Source organism: Barbus barbus (assembly GCF_936440315.1).
Source record: "Barbus barbus genome assembly, chromosome: 10".
Lineage (NCBI taxonomy): Eukaryota > Metazoa > Chordata > Actinopteri > Cypriniformes > Cyprinidae > Barbus > Barbus barbus.
Window position 1 is genome coordinate 23,148,592 of NC_136738.1, and position 26,379 is coordinate 23,174,970.

At 37.7% G+C, this 26,379-nt stretch overlaps 2 protein-coding genes across 10 annotated transcripts; one reads left to right on the plus strand and one right to left on the minus strand.

Moving 5' to 3' along the window:
* Positions 1–2: 2 nt before the first annotated feature.
* On the minus strand, positions 3–8,020 carry dcun1d2a (DCN1, defective in cullin neddylation 1, domain containing 2a). Of its 4 annotated transcripts, XM_079426673.1 has the most exons (8): positions 7,944–8,008; positions 7,276–7,365; positions 6,496–6,712; positions 3,202–3,370; positions 2,653–2,783; positions 2,471–2,553; positions 2,215–2,311; positions 3–2,066 (listed from the first exon to the last, which is right to left on the minus strand). In XM_079426673.1, exons 2-8 carry the CDS (start codon positions 7,282–7,284, stop codon positions 1,987–1,989), a joined length of 786 nt encoding a protein of 261 aa, XP_079282799.1. In that variant the 5' UTR covers positions 7,285–7,365; positions 7,944–8,008; the 3' UTR covers positions 3–1,986. The 4 variants fall into 4 exon arrangements, with proteins under 4 accessions (XP_079282799.1, XP_079282798.1, XP_079282797.1 ...); XM_079426672.1 differs by lacking the exon at positions 7,276–7,365 and having other exon boundaries at positions 2,659–2,783; positions 7,944–8,020; XM_079426671.1 differs by lacking the exon at positions 7,276–7,365 and having other exon boundaries at positions 7,944–8,020.
* Positions 8,021–8,092: 72 nt separating this feature from the next.
* On the plus strand, positions 8,093–25,921 carry LOC306876471 (transcription factor Dp-1-like). Of its 6 annotated transcripts, none has more exons than XM_079427661.1 (12): positions 8,093–8,275; positions 9,316–9,379; positions 15,787–15,871; positions 15,955–16,021; positions 16,187–16,290; positions 20,323–20,444; positions 20,889–21,054; positions 21,186–21,401; positions 21,480–21,631; positions 21,731–21,897; positions 21,994–22,072; positions 23,689–25,709. In XM_079427661.1, exons 3-12 carry the CDS (start codon positions 15,860–15,862, stop codon positions 23,822–23,824), a joined length of 1,221 nt encoding a protein of 406 aa, XP_079283787.1. In that variant the 5' UTR covers positions 8,093–8,275; positions 9,316–9,379; positions 15,787–15,859; the 3' UTR covers positions 23,825–25,709. The 6 variants fall into 6 exon arrangements, with proteins under 6 accessions (XP_079283787.1, XP_079283786.1, XP_079283782.1 ...); XM_079427660.1 differs by having other exon boundaries at positions 8,102–8,275; positions 9,316–9,426; XM_079427656.1 differs by lacking the exon at positions 9,316–9,379 and having other exon boundaries at positions 8,102–8,275.
* Positions 25,922–26,379: the final 458 nt, after the last annotated feature.

Sequence of the window (26,379 nt, forward strand, 5' to 3'; positions counted from 1 at the left end):
TTAAGTTCCGTCATTTTTTTTTTATTATTTGTATATAGATTGGAAGTAACAACGGAAAATGCAACAAAAATGCAAATTTCAGTGAAAATAAATTTTTTACACACTTAGAATATTATAACATACATATAAACACACATAATAAAAAAAATGCAGCAATACATGATAAATACACAAGCTCTCAAACGTGAATGTGAAGCCTCTTTGGATTACAAACACATTGCCGCTCTCTTGTGGTACACAGTACAATTGCATCGCAAGTTCCTTTCCGCCATTAAAGGAATAGTTCACCCAAAATAAAACTTCTGTCATCGTTTACTCACCCTCATGTTGTTCCTGATACTTTCTTTAGAAATGAGAATATCAGGCAGATGACAGCCTAAAATCTGAGGTTCCACAGTAGAAAGTCATACATAATCATACTAAATGTTTTAGATCCACTGAATTAAGTGAAGTGACATTAAGTGATATAATCAGTTATTTTAGTGTGTTCGACTGCTTCTATTCACTAAAACACAAGATCTGCCTGTGAAATGGAACTTTCAGAAGAACTGAAGATTTAAAAAAGCTACAAAAAGTTATAATATTATTGGCAAAGCTTTAAATCTTCCTATACACACAAAGTTCAGTTGAACAGAATGGATGAAAGAAACACGGTGCACAATCCAGGCCTAACTGAGCGACAAACAAAAAAAAAAATAATAGGGAAGATGTCATATGGGTGACCAAGAGGCCAGCTCCAGTACTGACCGCGATGCAGAGAATTTTGGCTGACATCAATATTCTCAGCACTGCAGATTTGGCACTCTTCGACGAGAAGGAGACCACTTCTGAAAAAGATGAACATTACATCATGACTGAATTTTGCTAGAAGCCTTGTGACAAACCGGAATTTATTTTTTTAATAAATAGTTGTGGTCTCAGGATACTAAAATTAACCTCGGTGTCCTGAATGTTTGGTGCAAACAAAATATAACTGCAGCACTACCATCATGCTTCAGGGTTGCTTTTCAGTGATTTATGAAGGGAGATATTAATATTCTGTACTAATCATTTTGATTCAGAAGCATGATGAATTTCTGATACTGATGGGAGAACGTTTCATAGTGAAAGCTTGCAAAGCCTCTTGTTGTCCAAGGATACATTTCCTGTTAAAGAATAACAGGGTTGTTAGAGATTGAGAAGAACATAAAGGGCAATAATTTATTTCTTAACATAAATCTGGTAAACAAAAAAAATAAAAGAAATGAGTAACACTGAACCATGTTGTTACAAGTTCCGCAACAGGGCAGATGACACATTTGACCTAAAATCACACAAAAACATGGTATGGAGGCATCTTGTTTTGACCACGCCTCTCTTTCATATGTCTCATATTTCATTTAATAAAACATTACTGATAATACATTTCTCTCTGTACATACTGCTGCAGTAGATACAGTATTTTACAGCTGTAACAACAGTGCTGGTGTTGTGAGCCGCATGCTGTGCTGCCCATGAACGTCTGGCTTAAAATGCGGACATGATCAGCATCAAGTCCTGCATGAGATACACACCCAGACAGATGGGTACATAATCTAAAACGAAACTGGAGAGACTATTCCATAATTCAGACTGTGAGGAGTGGGTAGGCAATGAGGACTCGGCCCTATAGAGTGACACTGATTGCTATGGAGATGAGGTACTAGGTTCAAAGTTATCCACCCAAAATCTCCAAGGGTTTCAGGCTAGAATTGAGTCGCCAGTGCAAATATAGCTGGCCATGTGCATCTGATGGCTCTATAAGAAATCTTGAGTTTCGCACTCTTGTCCTTCCTGTGTGATGTGTGGAAGTCGGAGTCGTCTTTTCCGTCCTGTTTTTCCTTTTGCAAAGCTTGTCAGTTTCAAGTGTTTCTCTTAGTTCTCTCTTATAATGCTTATAAGTCTTTAAAAAAACTACAAAGTCAATGAGGCGACCAAGGCGTGAGTTCTCGCCCAGGGGCAGCATTACTATACAGTTTTGCGTTTTGATCCCGTCACAATTGGCCGAGCGTATTCCACAAAGTCATCAATGAGAACAGGCCATGCTCCTGAAACAAAACAAAATGTCACATTATTAAAATCCAACATACCCTGTATGAGTAAATGCAGCCAATTTATGATTTAAAAAACCAATCGCTAAAAATTCAGTCAGCATATCAGCTCACAAAATTAAAAAGTATTGATAATGCATGTCACCTTCTTCATCATAGTTTGACATGTCATCTGCAATCATGTTGCCGAAATCCAGAAGCAAGTTCCATGTGTCTTTGGGAATTGATCGCTTATGATGCTCCTGCACAAAATACGGACAGAAACCAGGGAGCATCTAAATTAATTGCTAAAGGAAATTATTCCACTCTGTGGTTAATGCGTTGTGTAGCAGCCAGAAAAACAATTTTAATTTGCATTCAGTGCTAAACAAGGTCAAAGGTCCAAAGCTGTAATGACTTACCAATAAAAATCTGTTCCAGAGGTCTAGGAACTTAAAACGTCCAGCCAGAACCAGGTTCCAATATGCTACTGCCATCTCTAAATCTGAAATGGGAAAAGACCATTAATACAAACGACTGTTCATTCGTTGTAAGAAACCAGAGTGAAAATTCACAGAAATTCAGAAAGAAAAGGTGCCCATACCTAAACCTTTTTGTCCAGGATTCTTGGCAAAGTTGAAGGTGAACTGGTAGAAGTCTTTGAACTTTCCGCTGTCTTTCAGATCCTGTTCTAATCTGGGCAGAAGAGCTCGAAGTTTCTCCGGACTGTCACACCTGCAGATAAAATGAAACGTTCAGGCACATCATCAATCAAATCACTGATTCTTCACGCCATTCACACAAAACTCAAAGATGTATACAAAAGGTGCTGTAAGCGATTACAGCCTGACTTCCTCCATTCTGCCAATTTTTACTATTCAGCGTCTCTCAGCAAATCTAAACCGTGCAAAATAATTTGAAATAGATCAAGCATTTCAGATTGGCTCATTTTTCTGTGGTTCTCAGAGATGAGGACTGTCACAGAAAGAGGTGTGATTTCTCAAGACACCTTTTTTTTCAGTGATTCTGTCAGGTAGTAGGACATTTTGTGTGATGTTCCCAAAGCACATTTAATGATATTGCCAGCCACCACACAACCCAAATATTTTCAACAGTGCGCATGACTAAATAAAGAAATGATGTCATAGCCCACCCCAGCTCTGTCATGCCATCAATGAACTCTTTCTTGCTGAATTCACACTGTGTTGCTGCACGGAATTTCCATGCCACAACCAGAACACTGATGCTGGCCGGATCCAGATTGAGGTCATCACAGAACTGTTGAATTCCATCGATCCCGATCTTATTCTCATCCTGGGGATCTGAGGGGGGAAAGGAAAAGACTTTTAAAAAACCAAGAACATTAAGTTTCAGTTTAGTAAAACAAACATTAGAGGAATTCAACATTTAAAGGTGCAGGAGTAAGTTTTTGTTTAGGTTTTGCTGGCTCTTGGGCTCTTTGGTTTTGGGCTTCATAAAGACGTGAATGCACCAAATTTGTATGTATAGGTCCTGTAATTTTTTCTTCACTCTGTGGCATGCAAGCTGCAGATCTTGTTTTATTGCTCTAAGAGGAACATCTTGTTTAGACATTTTATTTTTCCACTCAAACTTTGTTCCACTTTCAAAGTATTCTAATTTTAATTTCATTGTTTTGCTTAGATGTACGTATATATTTGGTTAAAGTTGAAATGCGCAACCCAAATTCCAGAAATGTTGGGACGTGTTTTTTTTTTTTAATTGATTAAAATGAAAACTAAAAGAATTTCAAATCACATGAGCCAATATTTTATGCACAATAGAACATAGATAAATGTTTAAACTGAGACATTTTACAATTTTATGCACAAAATTAACTCAAATTTGATGCCTGCTACAGGTCTCACAATAGTTGGGCTTGTTTACCATGGTGTAGCATTTCTTGTTTGAAGATGTCTGGGCATCGAGGTTATGACTTGGAATTTGGTCCCATTCTTTCCTGATGTAGGTTTCCAGCAGCTGAAGAGTTGTGGTCATCTTTGACGTATTTTTCATTTAATGATGCGCCAAATGTTCTCTATAGGTGAAAGATCTGGACAGCAGGCAGGACAATTCAACACCCAGACTCTTCTACTATGAAGCCATGCTGTTGTAATAGCTGCAGTATGTGGTTTTGCATTGTCCTGCTGAAATACACAAGGCCCTGAAATAGACGTCATCTGGAGGGGAGCATATGTTGCTCTAAAACCTTTATATACCTTTCAGCAATCATAGTGCCTTCCAAAGCATGTAAGCTGCCCATACCGTATGCACCCCCATACCATCAGAGATGCTGGCTTTTGAACTGAACACTGATAACACGGCGGAAGGTCTCCCACCTCTTTAGCCCAGAGGACACGGCGTCCATGAACTTTGGACTCGTCTGACCATAGAACACTTTTCCACTTTGAAACAGTCCATTTTAAATGCGCATTGGCCCACAGGACACGACGGTACTTCTGGACCATGTTCACATGGGGCTTCCTTTTAGCTTGATAGAGCTTTAGTTGGCATCTGCAGATGGCACAGCGGATTGTGTTTACCGATAGTGGTTTCTAGAAGTATTCCTGGGCCCATTTAGTAATGTCAATGACAGAATCAAGCTGATGAGTGATGCAGTGTCGTCTGAGGGCCCGAAGACCACGGGCATCCAACAAAGGTCTTCAGCCTTGTCCCTTACACACAGAGATTTCTCCAGATTCTCTGAATATTCTGATGATGTTCTGAGATTTGCAAAGCCTTTGAGGAACGTTGTTGTTAAAGTATTCCACAATCTTTTTATGCACTCTATCACAGATTGGAGAGCCTCTGCCCATCTTTACTTCTGAGAGACTCTGCCTCTCTAAGACATCTCATTTATATCTAATCATGTTACAGACTTGATGTCAATTAACTTAATTAGTTACTAGATGTTCCCCCAGCTGAATCTTTTAAAAAAAATTCTTGTTCTTTCAGCCCTTTGTTGCCCCCGTGACAACTTTTTTAGCATTAATTTTGATAGCAGGCATCAAATTTGAAATGAGCTCATTTATCGCGCTTTTCCACTGAACAGTACGGCACGGCACGGTTCAGTACAGCTCACGTTTGGCGGGTTTTCCACTGGGAACAGTACCTGGTACTTTTTTTAGTACCACCTCGGCCGAGGTTCCAAGCGAGCCGTACCATTACCAAAACATGACGTTTAAACTCTGCTGATCACTGATTGGCCGGAGAAAATCGTCACTGCCTGCGTCACTGAACTTTCAGCATGAGACACAACAGACCCGCTAGATTTAAATCAGCACAGCCAGCGAAGGATCGAACGCAACTGTTTTGAATGACCGCACCTTTTTTAAACAACCAAAAAATGTCTGTTTCGTTGTCTGTTGAGGAAGTACAGATGTTCCTCTCGTTGATAGCCGAGGAGCGGATCCAGCGAGAGCATGATGGAGCGACACAGAATTAAAACGTTTTTCAGGAGTTACGGCAGTAGAGGCGGCGCAACTATAACAACACGTGAATAATCCCGCCCACTCTAAAGAGGTACTAAACTGCAGTGGAAACACAAAACGAGCCGAACTGAGCCGTGTCGTGCCATTCTGAGCCGTGCCGAGCCGAGTCGTACCACGCAGTGGAAAAGCGCCAATAGTGGATAAAAGTGTAAAAATTTCTCAGTTTAAACATTTGTTATGTTCTCTATGTTCTATTGTGAATAAAATATTGGCTCATGTGATTTGAAAGTCTTTTATTTTTCATTTTATTCAAATTTAAAAAAACATCCCAACATTTCCGGGAATTCGGGTTGTAACAAAAGTAGAGACAATAATTTTTCTGCATTATGATTTACATATAAGTGAAATCTGAATATCTGGAAGGAAAAAAAAGGAGGACGGGGACTTGGTTAAGTCGATCAGTTGTTGATTGGATAGAGGAAGATGTGAATGCAAGCTTACAGCGTAATAAAAGAAAAGCGCAGAGTTTATGCAAATTAAATTATTTGAGAAGTCTGACATAAATCACCAAAGAGAAAGTATGTCATTTCACCGGAAGAGTTATGAAATTTTGATTAAACAAAGTCAAAACATTTTTTTAAAATGAAACATACATGGATGAATTAGGATGCATTTCCATTTCATGCCAACTTTAAGCACCCGCTGGATAAGATCTATATAAAGTGAACTTGTTTTTATTATTAGAAACTCAGTGGAACTGCATGACACAGCTGGCCGTGTGATTTCAAAATGAAGGCCCTCACGAGAGTGTAACCCACTCTGAGTAGGAAAGTTAAAAAGCTTTACAATTGAATCATATTTCTCAAAAGTAATAGAACATTTTTTGAAAGACTTTTTTAATTATAAACAAATAACTAAAAGCACTTTTTAGCATGCAGTGATACACTCAGGCACAGGACAGTGGGCAAAATACATATCAAAATGAGATTAAAACTCACCTTTATATCGATTGTAAAGCTGCTCCAGCTTTTTTCGATCCACTGAGCTTTTCATGGATTCCTTGTGGTATAAATCTGGGTTCTGAAAGTAGTTGTCGGTGGCCACCTCTAGTTTCCAGTCATTTTGAGTGAGGCAGTATACGGCAGTCTTCTCCCCGGCTTGAGTAAAGGACATGAACTGCCGTACCTTGTCCTTTTGGGAGGATTTTAGTTTATGCTGTGTGGACACAAAAGATATCCCCTCAGACATGAACTCAGACAGACGGAGGAATACACTCAGCAGTGTGTACAAACAGAAAGAGACACAAACGAACATACAGAGAGAGAAAATTGCACACATTCAGGCATAAGACTAAAGCTGACAACTGGAACAACCATAAACAAAGCGTTGACCAAACGTCCAGACCTATGTGGCAATTTAAAAGGACATTCTACCGGTTATAGCAAGTTCGACTGAAGCACCAAGCATGTGAGGACCTGTGACAGGCCACTTGCGCTTGGCATGTAATATGAGATGGCAAGCTCAGGGCAGCCAGTGCAAAACAACCGGGTAACCCTACAGTTATTTCCATCGAAGCACAGTAAGCTGTTTTTACTCTAGTTCTTAAAACGAGTTCAATAGAACCATTCTGACTGGGCCATCACAAGACATAGAACCAGAACACAATGTGCACAAAGTTTCATAGCCCACTTAAGACATGTTTAGAGGGTATTACAATCTGGAAAATAACCAGGCTGCTATTGGGGGCTGGGTTGAGAGGGCAGGGCTAAAAGACTTACGTCTGACATTTCATAGCTGGGTATGGATGTCACTTAACCCTCCTGGTCTGCTGACATTGGCTGCCTGGTTGTTTGGGGTCCCAGAGACCCCTACATTGTATGTATAAAATCATTGTGAACATTTAAAAACATCAGTGATGTCCTTGCATTTATCAATCAGGTTTTAAACTTGCTTTGAACAACATAAATAGGCTTTTTATTTAATGTAAAACTATTTAATCATAACATCGAGTTGAAAGCTTGTTTATAATCAGATCTGTTGCATTTTAGAAAAGTCATGATGTTTAAGCTGATTTCGATGTTAAGTACGATTTTGGTGTGTTAAAATAGGGCTTGGAGGGTCTCTAAAATCCAAAACAGGACATCAGGGTTAACAGCATGCAAGCTTGGCTAAAGCACAGAATAATAATAATCCTCAGATGCTTTATGCAGTACATAGTGCATGATTCCAGGACAGATAGGCGTAAATGTGCATGCTGAACTCCCTAAATATCAACAACTGACCTTCCTGCCCATACAAAACATACACACAATTATGATCATTCTCGGTGCGACACGCGCAGACATCAACTCGTGCAAGACGCGGAATATCTACGTTTGCCAGAGCTTCTCCGTCGAACACAGGAGCAGAAAACGTCAGCAATATTTTTAATTTCTATGTCACCTACCATTTTATCACCCGCTGTTTGACCAAATTGATACCCAATGCTCCCATGTACAACTGCGCATGCGTGTAGCATCAAGGGAATGCGCTAGAACACCAGCGAGTCTGCGCGGTGGAAACAGTTACGTATCGGGAGTTGTAGTTCGTAAAAGTGCGTTCTGTAGTTCGGAGAATATGGTGTGACTGTGTATAATTAAAATCTCTCTACCAGAGATGAGTAATAACAAATTAAAAGTAGTAAACTACATTTAACTACATTTATTCAGTAGCGTATGAAAGCTAGATTCTACCAGATGCTTTTGCCCCTCAAATGGTTGTCTCGTTCATACTTTTTCAGTAAGTAGCCTACTTTTTTTAATAAAATTGTAAAAATGTGTACCCTCAGGTTGTGGCACACGTGTGTTTTTGTTGTGAAATATTACATTATTTTTATAATGTAAACATAAAAATAACTTTACTGGACTAAATATTTTAGGTTTATTATGAATATCGTTTTAGAAAAATCTCTTTCAAATGCAGTATGATTCAACAGGCTTTTGAGGAACATTTATTTGTACTTCTGCTTGAGTTTATGATTTTATGACAATTGATCTATTGAAACTCATCAATTTACACATGCTCTGAATTTCATCTTACTTTTTGGACATATTACTACTATTTGGCCATCTGAATACATTTTTTAAATGATAATAAATTAAAATAGCCTAAATTAAAATAAAATATTTTTTTTCTTCCTCAAGTGTGAACTCTATATAATATAAGACATAAAAGCATTTCTTTCTTTTTTTTGGCAAACAAATGGCATTTGCAAACTATAATACATATATGTGACCCTGGACCACAAAACCAGCCATAAGGGTACATTTTTCAAAATTTAGATTTATACATCATCTGAAACCTGAATAAATAATCTTTTCATTTATGTATCTATGGATTGTTAGGATAGGACAATATTTGGCCGAGATACAACTATTTGAAAATCTGGAATCTGAGGGTCCAAAAAAATCTAAATATTGAGAAAATTGCCTTTAAAGTTGTCCAAATTAAGTTCTTAGCAATGCATATTACTAATCAAAAAATAAGTTTTAATATATTTACTGTAGGAAATTTACAAAATATCTTCATGGAACACAATCTTTATTTCATTTCCTAATGCTTTTTGGCATAAAAGAAAAATCAATAAATTTGACCCATACAATGTATTTTTGGCTATTTCTACAAATATACCCCAGCGACTTAAGACTGGTTTTGAGGTCCAGGGTCACACACACACACACACACACACACACACATATATATATATATATATATATATATATATATGTATTACAGTTATATAATAGTCTGTATAATATAGAAATACACAATGCTTTTAGGCATGAAGACAAGTTCAAGATGATCTGCTGAAGTTCAAACCAAGCATCAGAATGGGGAAGAAAGGTGATTTAAGTGACTTTCAATTTGGTCGGAAAAAGAGAAAATATCACGTGAGTAGAAGTTCTATGGGTGAAAATGCCAGAGGTCAGAGGATAATGACCAAACTGGTTTGAGCAAAAGTTTGCCTGGTCTGATGGGTCTCAATTTCTACTTAGACATTCAGGTGGTGGTAGGGTCAGAATTTGGTGTAAACAACATAAAAGCATGAATCCATCCTGCACAATATCAACGGTTCAGGCTGCTGGTGTGGATGTAATAGGGTGGGGGATATTTTCTTGGGACACTTAGGCCCCTTAGTACCAATTGAGCATCGTTTAAACGCCACAGACTACCTGAATATTGTTGCTGACCATGTCATCTCTTTATGACCACAATGTGCTCATATACTTCCAGTTTGTGACATGTTACAAAGCTCAAATCATCTCAAACTGTTTTTTTAACATGACAATGAGTTACAGTACTCAAATGGCCTCTATATGGGGAAGTTGTGGCCTAATGGTTAGAGAGTCGGGCTTGTAATCCAAAGGTTGTGGGCTCGAGTCTCGGGCCGGCAGGGATTGTAGGTGGGGGGAGTGAATGTCCAGCGCTCTCTCCACCCTCAATACCACGACTGAGGTGCCCTTGAGCAAGGCACCGAACCCCCAACTGCTCCCCGGGCGCCGCAGCATAAATGGCTGCCCACTGCTCCGGGTGTGTGTTCACGGTGTGTGTGTGTTCACTGCTGTGTGTGTTGGCAGTATGTCACTTCACATAATCACCAAACCAAATCTGCAGCAAGTGATGCTGTCATGTAAGTGTGGACCAAAATCTCTGAGGAATATTTTCAGCACCTTGTTGAATCTATACTATGAAGAATTATAGCAGTTCTGAAGATAAAAGATGGTCCAACCCTGAACTAGCAAGGTGTACCTTTAAAGTGGTTAAACAAAGTTTCCAGGGCATATTACATATTTTAATATGAGAGATCATGGGGAAAATCAGATCAGATCTGAATTCTGTGTCTGATTTATTCATTTATTTATTATTATTATTAATGTTATGTTACTACTACTCAATAATAATAACTAATCTCAGCTTCCAGTTAGGCTCATCTACCATAACTCCTTCAAAAACAGCCAGAAACCTTGGAGTTGTGATTGATGATAAGCTGAATTTCTCAGACCACATTGTTAAAACTGCCCGGTCCTGCAGATTTGCATTATATAATATTAAGAAGATCAGGCCCTTTCTCTCGGAACATGCAACGCAACTCCTTGTTCAGGCTCTTGTTCTGTCCAGACTTGACTATTGCAATGCTCTCTTGGCAGGTCTTCCAGCCAATTCTATTAAACCTCTACAATTAATCCAAAATGCCGCTGCAAGATTAATCTTTAATGAGCCGAAAAGAACGCACGTCACGCCTCTGTTCATCAATTTGCACTGGCTACCAATAGCTGCTCGCATTAAATTCAAGGCATTAATGTTTGCCTACAGAACCACCACTGGCTCTGCACCCCTTTACCTAAATTCTTTACTTCAGACTTATGTGCCCTCTAGAAGCTTGCGTTCTTCAAGTGAACAACGAATTATTGTACCATCCCAAAAACACAGAAAAACACTTTCAAGGACTTTTTCATTAACTGTTCCCATCTGGTGGAATGACCTGCCCAACTCGATCCGAGCAGCCGAATCCTTACCCATCTTCAAGAAACGGCTAAAAACTCATCTGTTCCATCTTTACTTGACCCTCTAACTCTAGCACTATCTATTCTAATTGTATTTTATCTGTCTTTTTATTAAAAAATAACAATAATAATAATAATTATCTGTACTGCGTTAGGCTAACCAAGACTTGTAATAGCACTTGCACGTTGTTGCTCTTTTGTTGGTTTTGATTGCTTCTTATGTCCTCATTTGTAAGTCGCTTTGGATAAAAGCGTCTGCTAAATGACTAAATAAAATAAAATAAAAAATACTACTGTCATCTCTCAGTAGCACAATCTGCAGACTCTGCCAGCATAATCTAACACTGGTTATGACCTATTTTTGAGCATGTTCAGCTGACCAGTGCAGTATGGCTAAACCTTTGAGTGGATAACAGTGTTGAATGTTTAGTGTGAACACCACCGAATGAACTGATTTTAAAACATGTTTCACATATCTATAATATGCATGTTGTAACTCAAGTTACCTGCTGCTCAAAGTGTTTCTCTTGTAATAAATAAACACAGCCACAGCATGTGTTGCATGAGCAAGAGCTTCTCTGATGTAAGTCATGTGCAGTTATTTGGAAACACAAGCAGTGTTTACAGTCAGGCACAATAACTTTTTCAATATACAGTTGGGTGTAGTAATAAATGTTGAATTGTTTAATTTGTCTTTTTTATTGGTGCATTTAGATTTTTTTCTGTATATATTTGTTTCTGAATAATATTTTTGTTTAATTACTATACCTAATCATATTTATGTTATGTTCTATTTTCCAAAAGGTGAAAAATCCATCTTCATAGATGTACAGTATTTAACCCAGATAACTTCTTCAAATATGTCCACCCAGAGAAGTGAAAATGATAGGGACACGAAAATGGTGACACCCTTTTTTGAACTACTCTTTAGTTATCTGTATAAAACATACTGTACAGTGTGTTCTGTAGGGGCAGCATGAATACAGATAAAAAAAAAGTTCTAGAGCCTGACACCAAACAGCCACCTAATGACATATTTTAATTACAGACATTTTCATTTATTAGTTAGATGATTCATACTTTCTTGACCTTTGTTTGCTTTCAAAAATACATTTTAGAATAGCTTTAATAATGAAGGTGTAAAGTATTTGAATAATAATACTTCACTACTTAATTAATATTTTGGAGAATTTACCTAAGACCATTAAAACTGAATGCTTGCACGTTTACATAAATTAAGCCAATTAATCATGTTCTAGGTGTAACTTTCCTTTTATTTAAACAGAAATTTATTAGTTTTTATTCATCTATTTGTTTATCTGTTCTAAAAAAAAGTCTATAAAAAAGCTAAGAAAAGTGTTTAATTTTTCATTTTAAATACTGAAGTTCAATTAATTGTGGATACTTTTGTTTACTTTCCCTCAAATATTTTTGGCTTAGTGCTTAGACTTTTAATTGAGTAAACATAGTATCTGTACTTAAATTTATGTACAATTTCAAGGTACATTTTACACCCCTGCATAATAATAAATAAATAAATAAATAGGATAACATTCATGTAGCAAAGCAACGGGGAAGCAGTGTTAATATACATATATCGTTATAAAGTGCGTTTAAATGTTAACTACACTTGTACATACTGTTAATAGCTATTATTATAGATGTTGACTCAAAATTTAACATTTATTTTATAGACATAAACCTTTTGATTAGTGAGTTTCTCTTTATTATTTACATGTATTCTTACGCACGCTCCGCCCTCAGACGCAGTGGGGTGGGATCCAGTGAAATTACCCAATGAGAAAATTTTACCACAGGTGATTTGGAGTCCCATCCAATCAAAATGCAGTATGGGCGTGGCTTCCGTATTACACACCCCCGACGTCATGCGCATTACTGTCCAATCGGATTTGCCGTGGCGTAGACACCGCCAAGCTCAGTTTTACAGACCCAGAGAGGGAGCAGTTCGTATTGTGTGCGCTCCTATTCATTCAGTTATAGACAGTTGAAGGCGGATGCAACCGACCGTAAGTGAGACCAGCGGGGGCTTGACTCCACGCAGACAGCCTTGACCGATATTTTCTGTGTTTAGAATTAATCAGAATTCTGCTAGAATTCTAATTCAGCGTTTGCCAGAAAACCTGGCCAGTAACCCCTGCGTGTATCTGTATAGAATTATACATGGAATCTGTGATCGTTAGTCTGTAAACTCTCAGTCCGGTTTAATTATCACTTATGTGAAATATTGAAACTGTCTGTCTTCCAGTGGCTTGTGTTAGCCGACAAGCTAACCCATGTCAAGTGCTTCTGTCATTGGAGTGCAATGGAAAATCCTCAGTGGCCATTACTTGTATTTGGCCATTGCACGAAAAAGCTACCAAAACAGACGTGTAGCAAACAATAGTATGTAGATCCTAGATTGATTATATTAAAACTGCCCAGATGACCTCGATTTGAGTGGAAGTTAGCTTACTAGCTCGTCTGGTCGCTAGCTTAACAGCTTTAACGTTACCATATTCGCTCTAAAGCCTTTTTGAAATACTTTAGCAAAATGAAACGGTAGTTGTTGTTAAATTTGCATAACCGTGAGGGGTTTATTAACTAGATAATAACTAGTTTAGGTCGTCTTAAGGACCTGTCACTTCAGCTAGCAGGCTATTAAAGCATCACTGCATGATGGCTTTGCTTTAGCTTCCATGTAAAATGGCTGCCAGGCATTAAACCAAATCCATCCTGCTTGTTATATTAGTTCTGATGAGTTAGTAAACAATTATGCAACATTTTGAACGATTATTTTCCAGTTTTGTAGGAATATCTGTCGTCTAAACTCATGCTGAAGCGAAGCCAATGAATTGTTGCCCTCCAGCAGAATAGTGTTATGACTGTCAACTCTTGCTGAAAATAATAGGTCGTTTCTATATACTGTTCCAAAGATAAATGATAGAAACTCTTTGTAAAAGATATCAGTAATTTTAATTCTTTTCTGAAACCATGCATGAGGATTTCACAGTTGCCATGCGTCTTTTATGTACATGCTTATAACATCCGCATCCATTTTGGGTTTTATGAATGTGCCCTGATCTTACAATCAGACATCTCCCAAGTGCAAGCTCGTTCCAAAAGCATGGCCATTCACTGCATATGAGCTTTATTTTTCATATTATTTTATTTATTTTTGTTTCCTGTTTGAGAGATGGGCTTCAGACCTCCTCTTCCTCTGTCCTCTTGCTAACTGGCTATGCCAACAAATACAGCACCTAAGAAGGCAAAGGGCTTCAGGACTGTAAGTTCAGAGGAAAGTTTACTCACTTCATTTCCAGATGGCCATTTAAGTCCGATCCATTCGCAAAACGGTACGAGCACATGCACAATACTCGATCTGGTCGCATTTAAGCAGGAGAGGCACGTTTTAATCACATTTAGAGCAGGGTTTCGGTGCAAAACGTGTTTGAAAGGCAGCTAGCTAACTGGGCTAACACGCTTTATTATAGTAACGTTACATACTGCATCGGTTGTGCATTGTTTGATGCGGAAAATATAAACGAATAAAACGTAAATTTGCGTTCTGCTTTATGCGTTTACATGGTTTTTATAACTTGAGACATTGGCCATGAATGTTTCCTATATTGAAAGGCCCATTGCTTTTGCAAAAAAAGTTACTTAAAACGACAGGAACTGTTGCATATGGGTGACTTTCAGAAGACTGCATGCGGTTTTTGAGTGCACGAGTTGAAGTTTTGATGTTGAAGAGATGGAAAGATTCGTCGAGGTCTTTGTCTGGTAATATAAGCTGCACGAGTGCTGGAAGCAATTCGGCGGGCCTCGTTTTCATCTACTAGGGCTCTGTCTCTAAACATTGTGAGGTACTTACCTAGACAGCATTTTAAAATAAGCAAACTTGGACTCCATTAGTGAACTGTGTGATAAAGAACCCAGCTCTCTTTGTGTTCACACTGTCACTGGGCTTGAGAGGACTCAAATCTCATTTAAGTCCACTTTACCTGTGACAGAGTTTCAGTCCATTTCACATTCACACTAGCAAGAGTGCTGTTGTGCAGAATATCAGCATATGACCAGAATATCAGATGATTCAAGTATAATGTACTGTTGCATAAAAGCAACATCATACAGGTAATCGGTATTGAGTAAAAGGAACCAAACCATCAAACGTTTTATACAAGTCATTATCATCCAGTAAAACATTAGTTTTTTTTAATATCTTCGCAAATGTGTGTTGAGTCTTATAGCATTTTGATATGGAAATCTATATAATATTTAAGTAATTATACCTATAATAAGAATATAAATGTGCTGAACCTTTGAACCTATAATGCCTAATAATGTTGCCTTGGTGGTTTTCAGACATACAGCCACATTTTTTTATTATTACATCATTTATTGTGATCATTTATCATTTATTTAGCATTTTGAATGAGTGCTGGTTCTGTCTTGTTCGCAGAGGGGTTTGGCATGAAGGCAAACCTGAAGCCTATCATAGAGACTAACTATGTCTGTCTGAAATATTCATCTATGAATCTGTTCATACATCAAAAACCACCCGAAACTGAAAGATATACTTGTTTGAAATCCCATTGATCATTGCATCCTTTTGGGCGGTTTTTGCAGATGAAAACTTTCCTCAGTCACTTTCTCTGTGAGAAACAAGGATTTGTGTAGAAATAACCTTGGTTACAGTCTTCAAGTGTCCTCAGCTTTTGTGCCAAACCAGTTTCTTTTCTGTTGCAGAGACATTTTGTTGTGGAAATTTGGCTCAGGTTTTTCAGCTAGACCAAGCATCTATTCCTCCGCCCCAGGGATCATGGCCAAAGATGTGAGTATTCTCTAGCTCTATTAGATGTAATCGACTGAAAATAGTGTAAGTCAATGAGTTGATGGTCATCTTGTTCTCCCCAGGCTGGTCTGATTGAGGCCAATGGGGAGCTGAAGGTTTTCATTGATCAGAACCTGAGCCCTGGCAAAGGTAAGGGGAGCATTAGGAGTTTCTTAAGATAATAGTGCAGTGCATCAGCAGTTTAATTTTTAAAAAGATATTCAAGAATGTTTGATGCTTCACAAAAGCCCAAACACCTGCTTGACCTTACATAGCATTGCATTAAGATGTCCTCTGTGAATACTACCCCTGCAGGTGTGCTGTCTTTAGTAACGGTGCATCCACAGTCAGTGGTGGTTGGAAAACAACTGTTGCCAAAAACACTGGGCCCTTCCAATGTAAACATCGCACCACACATGGTAAGTTTTGAATGGAGTTTGATTGTGTAAACACTGAAATGTAAAGACCACATAAGCGTAATTCACACCACACTCAATTCCAATTTGTTTTTTGGGTTTAATGTCCTGTCTGTCCACACTCTTAAACGGTCAATGCTTTAATGGGATGTGTTTGTTCTGACGTTGTATAGAGTTTCTGGTTTTATCAGTTACTTTTACAGGGCTCAAAAATGGCAGTACAAAGTACTGTTCACAAGTTTGGGCTCAGTCTCTTATGATCACCAAGACAAAAAAACAGTAATATCGTGAAATATTATTACAATTTAAAATAGCTTTTCTAAATTATTATAGTTTAAGATGCAATTTATTCCTTCAGTCTTCAGTGTCACATGATCCTTCAGAAATCTCTTTAATATGCTGATTTGGTGCTTGAGAAACATTTCTTCTTATTTTCATTGTTGAAGAGTTGTTCTGCTTAATATTTTTTGTAGAACCCTTTTTTTCTAGGGATGCAATTTATTATATTCTCACACAGTGTTCAAATTGGGATCTGTAATACAGTCATGGCCAAAAATATCCGCACCCTTGGTAAATATGATCAAAGAAGGCTGTGAAAATTAATCTGTATTGTTAATACTTTTGATCTTTTATTTAAAAAAAATCACAAAAATCTAACCTTTCATTGGATAAGAATTTAAAATGGGGGGAAATATCATTATGAAATGTTTTTCTCTAATACACATTGGCCACAATTAACGGCACCCTTTTATTCAGTACTTTTTGAAACCTCCATTTCCTATAGTGCCTGATGAGGTTAGAGAACACCTGACGAGATCAGAGACCATTCCTTCATCCAGAATCTCTCCAGACCTTTTAGATTCCTACCTCCATGTTGGTGCTGCTTCTCTTCAGTTCACCCCACTCACTTTCTACAGGGTTCAGGTCAGAGGACTGGAATGGGCATAGCAGAAGCTTGGTTTTGTGCTCAGTGACCCATTTTTGTGTTGTGTTTGGATTATTGTCCGGTTGGAAGATCCAAACATGGCCCATTATAAGATTTCTAACAGAGTCAGTCACTTGTTGATTTTTTTAATCTGTTGGTATTTGATAGAATCCATGATGCCACTTGTCAAACAAGATGTCCAGGACCTCCAGCAGAAATATAGGCCCACAACATTAAAAAAATGCAGCAGTATATTTCATTGAACACATGGGGTACTTTTTATCCCTGTGTTCACCAAACCCATCTTGAATGTTTGCTGCTAAAACGCAATTTTTTTTTAGTTTAATCTGACCATAGAAGCCAGTCCCATTTGAAGTTCCAGTCGTGTCTGATAACTGAATATGCTGGAGTTTGTTTTTGGATGAGCTAGGAGAATTTGTCTTGAAACCCTCCCAAACAACATGTGGTGATGTAGGTGCTGTTTGACAATTTTTTTTTTTAAAGGTTTTCTGACCCCGAGACCCAACTATTTTCTGCAATTCTCCAGCTGTGGTCCTTGGAGAGTCTTTAGCCACTCAAACTCTCCTCCTCACCGTGCATTAGGACGATATAGACACGCGTCCTCTTCCAGGCAGTTTTATAACATTTTCTGTTGATTGGAAATTCTTAATTATTGCCCTGATGGTGGAAATGGGAATTTTCACTGCTCTAGCTCTTTTCTTAAAGCCACTTCACTAATTTGTGAAGCTCAATTATCTTTTGCTGCACATCAGAAATATTCTTTGGTTTTTCTCATTGTGATGGATGATTAAGGGAATTTGGGCTTTGTTTTCCCTCATATTTATATTTCTGTGAAACAGGAAGCCATGGCTGGATAATTTAATTTTCATAATCACCCTGGAGTGCTCAAAATTGTGAATATGAATGGGAATATACTAAAGAGATATTTTACTCGTAAGAATTTCTAGGGGTGCCAATTATTGTCCAACGTGTATTTGAGAAAAACATTTATTTCATAATGATACCCCCCCCCCCCCCCCCTTAAATTCTTATACAATGAAAGGTTAGATTTTTGTGAATTTTTTTTTAAATAAAATATCAAGGATTGGAGCATTGACAATGCAGATTAATTTTCACAGCCGCCTTTCATATTTACCAAGGGTGCCGATATTTTTGGCCAAGACTGCATAGTCTAATGTTTTAAAAGAAGTCTTCTGCTCAGCAAGGCTGCATTTATTTGTACAATAAAAAAAATATATGCCTGAGTCAAGAAGGGGATCTCAAAAATGGCCAAAAAATATTATTTTACTAACTTATTAATTTTAAGTTAAATTGTGCTTTGTTGGTATAATGTCTCTTAGAATGCTACAAAATGTTCAGTGTTAAGTAAATATTTTTAAATTGTTTTGTAATTGATTTTTTTTTTTTTTTTCAATCATTTGAAAATCAGGAAAAAACAGTAAAAAGCACATTTTGGTTATTTAATTTATGCAGTTGTTTAGTATTCGGCCTTCGACCCAGTGTTTCATTTTCATTTCAGTGAATCCATATTTTTTCCCCCCAAGATTCTGAATAGAAAGTTAAAAAGAACATTAATTTGGGGGAAGTCGTGGCCTAATGGTTAGAGAGTCGGACTCGTAATCCAAAGGTTGCGGGTTCGAGTCTCGGGCCGGCAGGGATTGTAGGTGAGGGGGAAGTGAATGTCCAGCGCTCTCTCCACCCTCAATACCACGACTGAGGTGCCCTTGAGCAAGGCACCGAACCCCCAACTGCTCCCCGGGCGCCGCAGCATGAATGGCTGCTCACGGTGTGTGTGTTCACCACAACCCATTGGATGGGTTAAATGCAGAGCACGAATTCCGAGTATGGGTCACCATACTTGGCAGTATGTCACTAGAATTTGAAATAGAAAACTTGTAACATTATCAATGTACTTGTGACATTTGATGCATCCTTGCTAAAGTATTAATTTCTTTAAAAAGAAAAAGGAATATTAATGACCCCAATATTTCAAATGTTAGTGTATATCTTTAAGGCTCTGAAAAGCATATACCAGTATAATGGTTTTCACTGAACTTTTTTTTTTTTAAATTTTTATTTTTTTTATACCGAATGGCCTTTTCACGCCTAAAGTTTTTCTCTATGACAGCCGTAAATGTCATTGGCATATTGAGACAAACATTACTGATGTAATTTTCGATGCATTTTAACTGTTTCTTACATGATGGTCAAAAAATGTAAGGTAATCATGTAGGAAACTCAACCTTTAGCAAAATAGGGCAAGTCACATTTTTGTCAACTGGCACGAAACTCTTACTTTGGACCTGGGCCATCAGGCCTTTTTTATTTTTAAGCCCTGCAAGTGACGTTTGTTTATGCCAACTAAGAGTAGCCAGTCATCAATATGGGGAGAGCTTAGGAAACTGGAAATAAAATGGCCTCTGCTCTTGTAGTGTTTTACACACAGCTAAAGTCATTATGTTGAACACACACCATCTCCTGAATGAAGAAAGAGAATTATTTGAATTCTGATCTAGCAGTTCAAGGTGAAACAGATTTCCAAGAATGGTTATGTTTAGTTCAGTTTTATTAATCCACATGGAGCAATGCGGAGTAATCATTGAAGGAGTGAGGTACAGTATATCCTTCTCTGGCTTCTCTGAACCAGCTTTGATATAGCCAAGGGATGCTGCTTTTAATTGCTGGAGAAAATCAGGGTTTGTTGGAAATTGAAGCAGGCTTCCCAAGACAACTAAAAAAAAGAAACAAACTAATTTAGAAAAGAGAAATTGTTGGCTTGTTTAACTGACGCTTGCTGTTTAGCCACCTGCATATTCACAGCTGCTGTTGTTAATTCCTTGCCATATGTCAGTGAGAATTGGAAAAATGTCATATGTAGCCAGTATAAAAAAGAAGCATGTTAGCTTGCATTTGTCCTAGTTGAATAAATGTTAACCTTCCTTAACATTAAACTTTTTTCATTTAGATTTCATCATAGTACAGATCTGATTAATATTACAATCCGGTAGCAAGCTTTGGTAGCAAGCATCGTTTGCTCTTGTTATTATGTTTGCCAAATTGTCTCCTAAACCCAATGGTCTCTATCACAGGTCATTAGCACACCTCAGAGGCCCAGTGGCTCCAATGTAATCCTAATGAACAGCCCACACACACCCAGCTCTCAGTTTATCACCCAGAGTCAACCATCGGAAGCATCTCCGTGGTCCTCGGGGTGAGTCTTACTTCAGCAGGCTACTTCGTAACATGTAATGACATTTCTATTTCAGAAATGCATTCAGTGGAACCAGGTACAATTAATTAATGATTTAAGGGATGGAATAAAATGATAATTTATTTTTTATATTTACAAACTAAACCTGGCTGTTGTCTTGAACATAGGTATAGAAGGTGACATGGCATTAAAAAGGGAAAGAAAAAATATTATTATTATGGTTTTAGTATTTTAACTTCAAAATCAGAAAAATATTACATTAAATTTGCGTTGATGAAAATCAGTTTTGTTTTCTTCCAAGAAGTACCACGGTGGCACTATAGAACCTTTTATAAGGAAAATTCCCACAAAGCAGCAGCAAAACATTTATTTCGGCTATCCTTTTTCTGTCGTCATAATGTAAATATTGCGCAATAATTTGGTTTTTGTTCTGCTTGTCCTCAGAAAGAGGGGTAAGAAGGGGGAGAAGAATGGGAAAGGCCTCAGACATTTCTCAATGAAGGTTTGCGAAAAGGTCCAGCGGAAGGGTGTCACAACCTACAACGAGGTTGCTGATGAGCTTGTGGCTGAGTTCAGCTCTGGTGATAATCATATCTCCCCTAATGATGCGGTAAGCCTCTTCCTGTGGTTAGGCATTGATCCAGAGCTTTGTTTGTTGAGTGCAAACTGATTAAAGAGCTGCTCATTCACAAACATCTTAAACGAATAGCACTTCACTTTCTCTGTGTTGTCCCTTTTCAGCATGTGTATGACCAGAAGAACATTCGGCGGCGTGTGTACGATGCACTCAATGTGCTGATGGCCATGAACATCATCTCCAAAGAGAAGAAAGAGATCAAATGGATTGGCCTGCCCACAAACTCTGCTCAGGAGTGCCAGAACCTGGAGGTGGAGAGGCAAAGACGTTTGGAGAGAATCAAACAAAAACAGTCGCAACTTCAAGAACTCATCTTACAGGTGAGAAGCTATTCTTTTGTTTTATAAGAATTATTTTGATGATGAACTTATTTTGAAAGTGAATGTGTTCGATTGCAGCAAATTGCCTTCAAGAACCTTGTACAGAGGAACCGCCAGAGAGAACAACAGACGAAAAGGCCCCCACCTGCCAACTCGGTCATTCACTTGCCATTCATCATCGTAAACACCAGCAAGAAAACAGTCATTGACTGCAGCATTTCCAATGACAAGTATGATATCAAAAGCCAGACCATTTATGCTGTTGGTGACCGGACTCAAATATCAGAGATCCTTACCTTTCATACCTTTTGCTCATTATTTGTGATCAGGTTTGAGTACCTCTTCAACTTCGATAGCATGTTCGAGATTCATGATGACATTGAGGTGTTGAAGCGCATGGGCATGGCCTGTGGTCTCGAGGTGGGCAAGTGCTCTGCTGAGGACCTGAAGACTGCCAGAAGCTTGGTGCCCAAAGCACTGGAGCCCTATGTCACAGGTTAGTTCCAGCTGCTCACCACATCAGTGTATAAATATGAAGTTTTGTGACTGTAAAGGTCACGTGCTTAATTTGATGGGTATTTCTTGTGTGCAGAAATGGCGCAGGGGCCTATCAGTAATGTCTATATGACAGGGGCTTCGTCTGCTAACGGAGGCCGCTATCATGTTGGGAGGTGAGTTTCTGTTGTGCACCTTTCAGTTGTTCATTAAGAAAATGGTGTTGGAAACAGTAGCTAATGAATCAGGTTACACTATGACAGTTCCCAGTAATATACTACTGTTCAAAAACAAAAGTTGTCTCTGCGCTCTCCATTTATTGAAAAATCAGGGGCAAGGGGAAGAAACTGTAAAGCCAGGTATAGAGAAAGGGTTTTTGTTATTTTTACCTCTTCCTTTATATTTCAACCCTCTACGGACACCTTGGCAATTGAATTGCCATTGGCTAGTAAATTGTTTAGTTTACTCGGCAGACTGATAATACTAGGCCTAATATATATATAATATACACACACACATACATACATACATGCATACACATCCATCCATCTATCTATATCAGTGGTGTGGCCATGACGTCCAGCCCATAGACGATAATTAAAAATAAGTTTGATCATCGCAATTTAGTTATGTTCTCCGTGATTGCGTGCAACTATTGAATATCATTATACTGTGAACAAGAACGGGAGGTTAATCACAATAAATATAATGAAAAAATAAACAAAATTCAAATTCTGGCTACGGCACTTATCTATATGTATGTGTATACATGTGTGTACGTATATGTATGCATGTATATGTATGTGTGTGTGTGTGTGTGTGTACAGTATATACAGTACCTTTACAGAGTTTTGTTTCTAAAACTTGATCAATCTCTTGTGTAGGAGGTGCATGAGGGAAATGAGAAAATGTATTTCAGGAGTCTGAAAATATCGGGGGGAAAAGGGTTTTGGGAAGATTACATTTTTCTGACAGACAAGAAAAAGTAACAAATGTATTCTCCTGAAAAAGATCATTAATGTTTACAGTGCCCCTTTTAAACCATAATGTGAAAGATCCATCTGAAATGGAGGGTAAAAAGGAAGGATTTTTATATATAGGAGACAGGCTTGACAGTGGCTGAAAACCAAAATGTTTTCTAAATTATTTCCAGATTTTAAGGTTGTGTGGGTTGGAAGAAAAACTGGATGTCCTTAAGAGCATAATAAAACATGCAGGGACACTTGGGTACAGGAACTACATTCTAGGAATAAATTACATTTGGAAAAAAGTTAGAAATCATTCATTTTAAATTGTAATATTTTACAATATTGCTGTTCTACTCTATTTGTGATCAAATAAATACAGCTATAAGAATTTATCTTTGGCCCTTAACCTGGGCTGCTTTGAAGTAACTTTTCCTTTAAAGTAAGCTGAATTGAGTTCAATTGTGACTGACTTTTCTAGAGGTTATTATGAATATAGTTCTGATATTGCCTTTTGCTCTGGTGTGGTTATTTGAAAGTAAATTTTATTAATTCATACAACACTTGTGAATTGAGAGGAAAACTTTTTAAATCTCCAAAAATGTTATGGTACCATAAAAGTAGTCTTATGAAGCCACTTGATTACTTTATGTGAGGTGGAGGGAAAGAATTTCAGTGAATAATGTCTTAAATTTTGGCCACAAAGCTAAATATAGCTTGCATGCTCTATGGACTGATTTTGTGTAGTTTCATTTTTGTAGTACTTTTCGTACTCTCTTTTGGTACAACAGTGTCTTGTGTTTCACTTTCCTCTGTTTCTCTGACAGTGACGGTGGGGCAGACGGCACGATGGCCTCCAGTTCAAACGACTCCCACTACAGCGGCTCTCGGGTGGAGACCCCCGTCTCTTACATGGACGATGACGACGATGACGAATTTGACGAAAACGACGACGAGGACTAAGCCCAGCTCTCGTTCAGTCTGTCCATCATGCACAAGTTCTTCCAGCTGCCATGTCTGAGGATCGATCAATCACATCGTTCTGTTTCCTCTTCTGCAAGTCACAGTTTCTTTCACTCTCAGTCTGACAAGGGCATTGAAGAACACGGGCTTTAATAGGATGAATTGTTTTCATCCTCGTCTTTCTGAGCTCAGGACAAGCCACATCATCACAGGCTGTGTGCTTTGCCTGCTGGGAATGATAGTTTTCAGCTGAAGGACTTTGCTGAAGTTTAGAGGTGTCACTTTATTGCCTGTTGCAGCGTTCCTACTGGATGTTATCCGCTCTGATCTGCGTGACCCTCTGAAACCTTCCCTCCCGAAGAAAATCCCACTTGCGTACAGCCGTAAAGCGAGCAGTTGGAAAATGTTGTGTGATGTTTGTGTGAAGTAGTTCTATTGTTTTTGAATCTTTTTATTTTAATTTTTTTAATTTTTTTGAACTTGCTGGCTTGATTTGCATTCTGATGATTCGGAGACTAATGAATCAAAGAACCTACAAAGCCGGCTGCTATTTTTTGCCCCATGGAGGGCAGGTCTTTGGATGTGTGGACTCTTTTCGTATGCTGACCTGATGATTTCTTGCAGGCTTTTTTTGTAGAATCTCTCCTCCCATGTGTGTTTGGCTCCTTGGCGTTCTGCAGAGTGCAGCTTTTTTGGAGGACTCTGAGAAGTCAGTCTTTTTTCGTTTCGTTTGTTCTCTTTTGGTTTCTGAGCTTCATAGGCCAACCTGTCCTAGAGACACCGGAGGACATCAGAGAAACTTAAGTACCTTAAAGCAGTTATAGGAATATAAAAATGCTTTGTTTCTTAACCGCATATCAAGATTTGTTTCTAGTGTCCTCTCTCTGCGTCAGTAATACCTCGAAGTGTGTAAGATTATTGTTGTGTATTAAAAAGATATGGTCTTTAGGTCTCTCTCGACTTCCCTTTGAAAATTTCCTAAAAAAACAAAAAAAAAAAACTGAATCCTTGTACTGACTCCTCAAAGTAACTTTTCTGTAATCTAATATAAGTTTCAAATTTAAATATAAAGAATGTTTTAAGAATTCATACTCGTGTTTATTTGCGACACTAATGTAATACTACTAATTTCAATAAACTTTATTTTATATATGTGACTAGGTTTGCATTCAGGAAGTTGACATGGCATAATGTCTTCTAATTGTTTCCCCATAGTATTTGAGAGACTGTCTGTACCTCTTTTTAGTTGAGAATATTTGTACTTTTAGGATTCGCTTGCCACACCACAAGCATTGAAATGAACTGTAAGGACTTAAATATTAGAGAATGTTAAAGATGTAATTTACAGTATTTTTTTTTTCTCTTGTTTATGCTCTCATCTGACATGTTTGGTATTATATTGCTCACCGAGAGAGTTTCATCACTGTAAGTGGAGAGATTTTGCAAAATTTCAGATTTTTGTCTTGTGACCAAGTATGACAGAACGGTCCCTGTGTGATCCAGAGTCAAGCCCCCCTTCAGGACTCTCCTTTCTATCATTTCTGTCTTTATTATTCTGTTTGCAAAGGCTGTAAACAAGTCATCTTTTTCCCTGAGTGACATCTCCCATGAGTTTGTCTGTTTCAAAGTTGTTTGAGAGACAATTAGCTTGGGAGCTGTTTAGACGAGCCTAATGTTAGTTTGTCTTTTTATTTGTCACACTTTTCCTTGAGGATGACTTTATTAAAAATAGGAGTTATTTATTATCTTATCTTGTCACATACACTATACTGTTCAAAATTGAGTTTGGTAAATTTTATCAAAGAAGTTTGTTCAAGGCTGCATTTGTTTGCTTTTATTTTATTCATAAAAAGAGTAATATTGTGAAATATTACATTTAAAATTCTGTTTGAATATATTTAATCTAATTTGCTTATGTGATGGCTGAGCTGAATATTCAGCAGCTGTGACTCTAGTCTTCAGTGTCACATGAGAATTCAGGAATCATTCTAATATTCTGATTTGGTGCTCAAGAAACTTTGCTTATCAATTTTGAAAATGCTTATGCTGCTTAATATTTTTGTGGAAACCAAGTTATTAAAATATAACAATTTACTTAAAACCAAAGTGTAACTGACCACAAGCTTTTGAACTGTAGGGTAGATTTAGGGAGAAGATTAGGACTTTGCACCATGTTGCAAATGCAATACAATTTTAATAATTTACAATGATGGTATAAATTATAATAAATTGGGGAACAAAACATCATTTAACAAATTCACACACACTTAAAACTAAATTCTATTTCCAACTCAGACTAAGAAATAAACCGATTACTGTGAGATATTTAAAAAAAAAAAATCAGAAAATGACAATTTAATAGACATATAAAGTGACAAATGTATTAAATTGCATTACTTAAATAGCTTTTTTTTATTCTGAAACAAAAAGTAGCTTCCATACTGCTTAATTAAAAAAAATCATGAGGTATTGCTCTTTTTTGACATGTTTTTTTACGTTATTATCAGGAATAGTAGCACTTGGCAATCATTCCTTGCAACTTTGCAGAAGGCCAA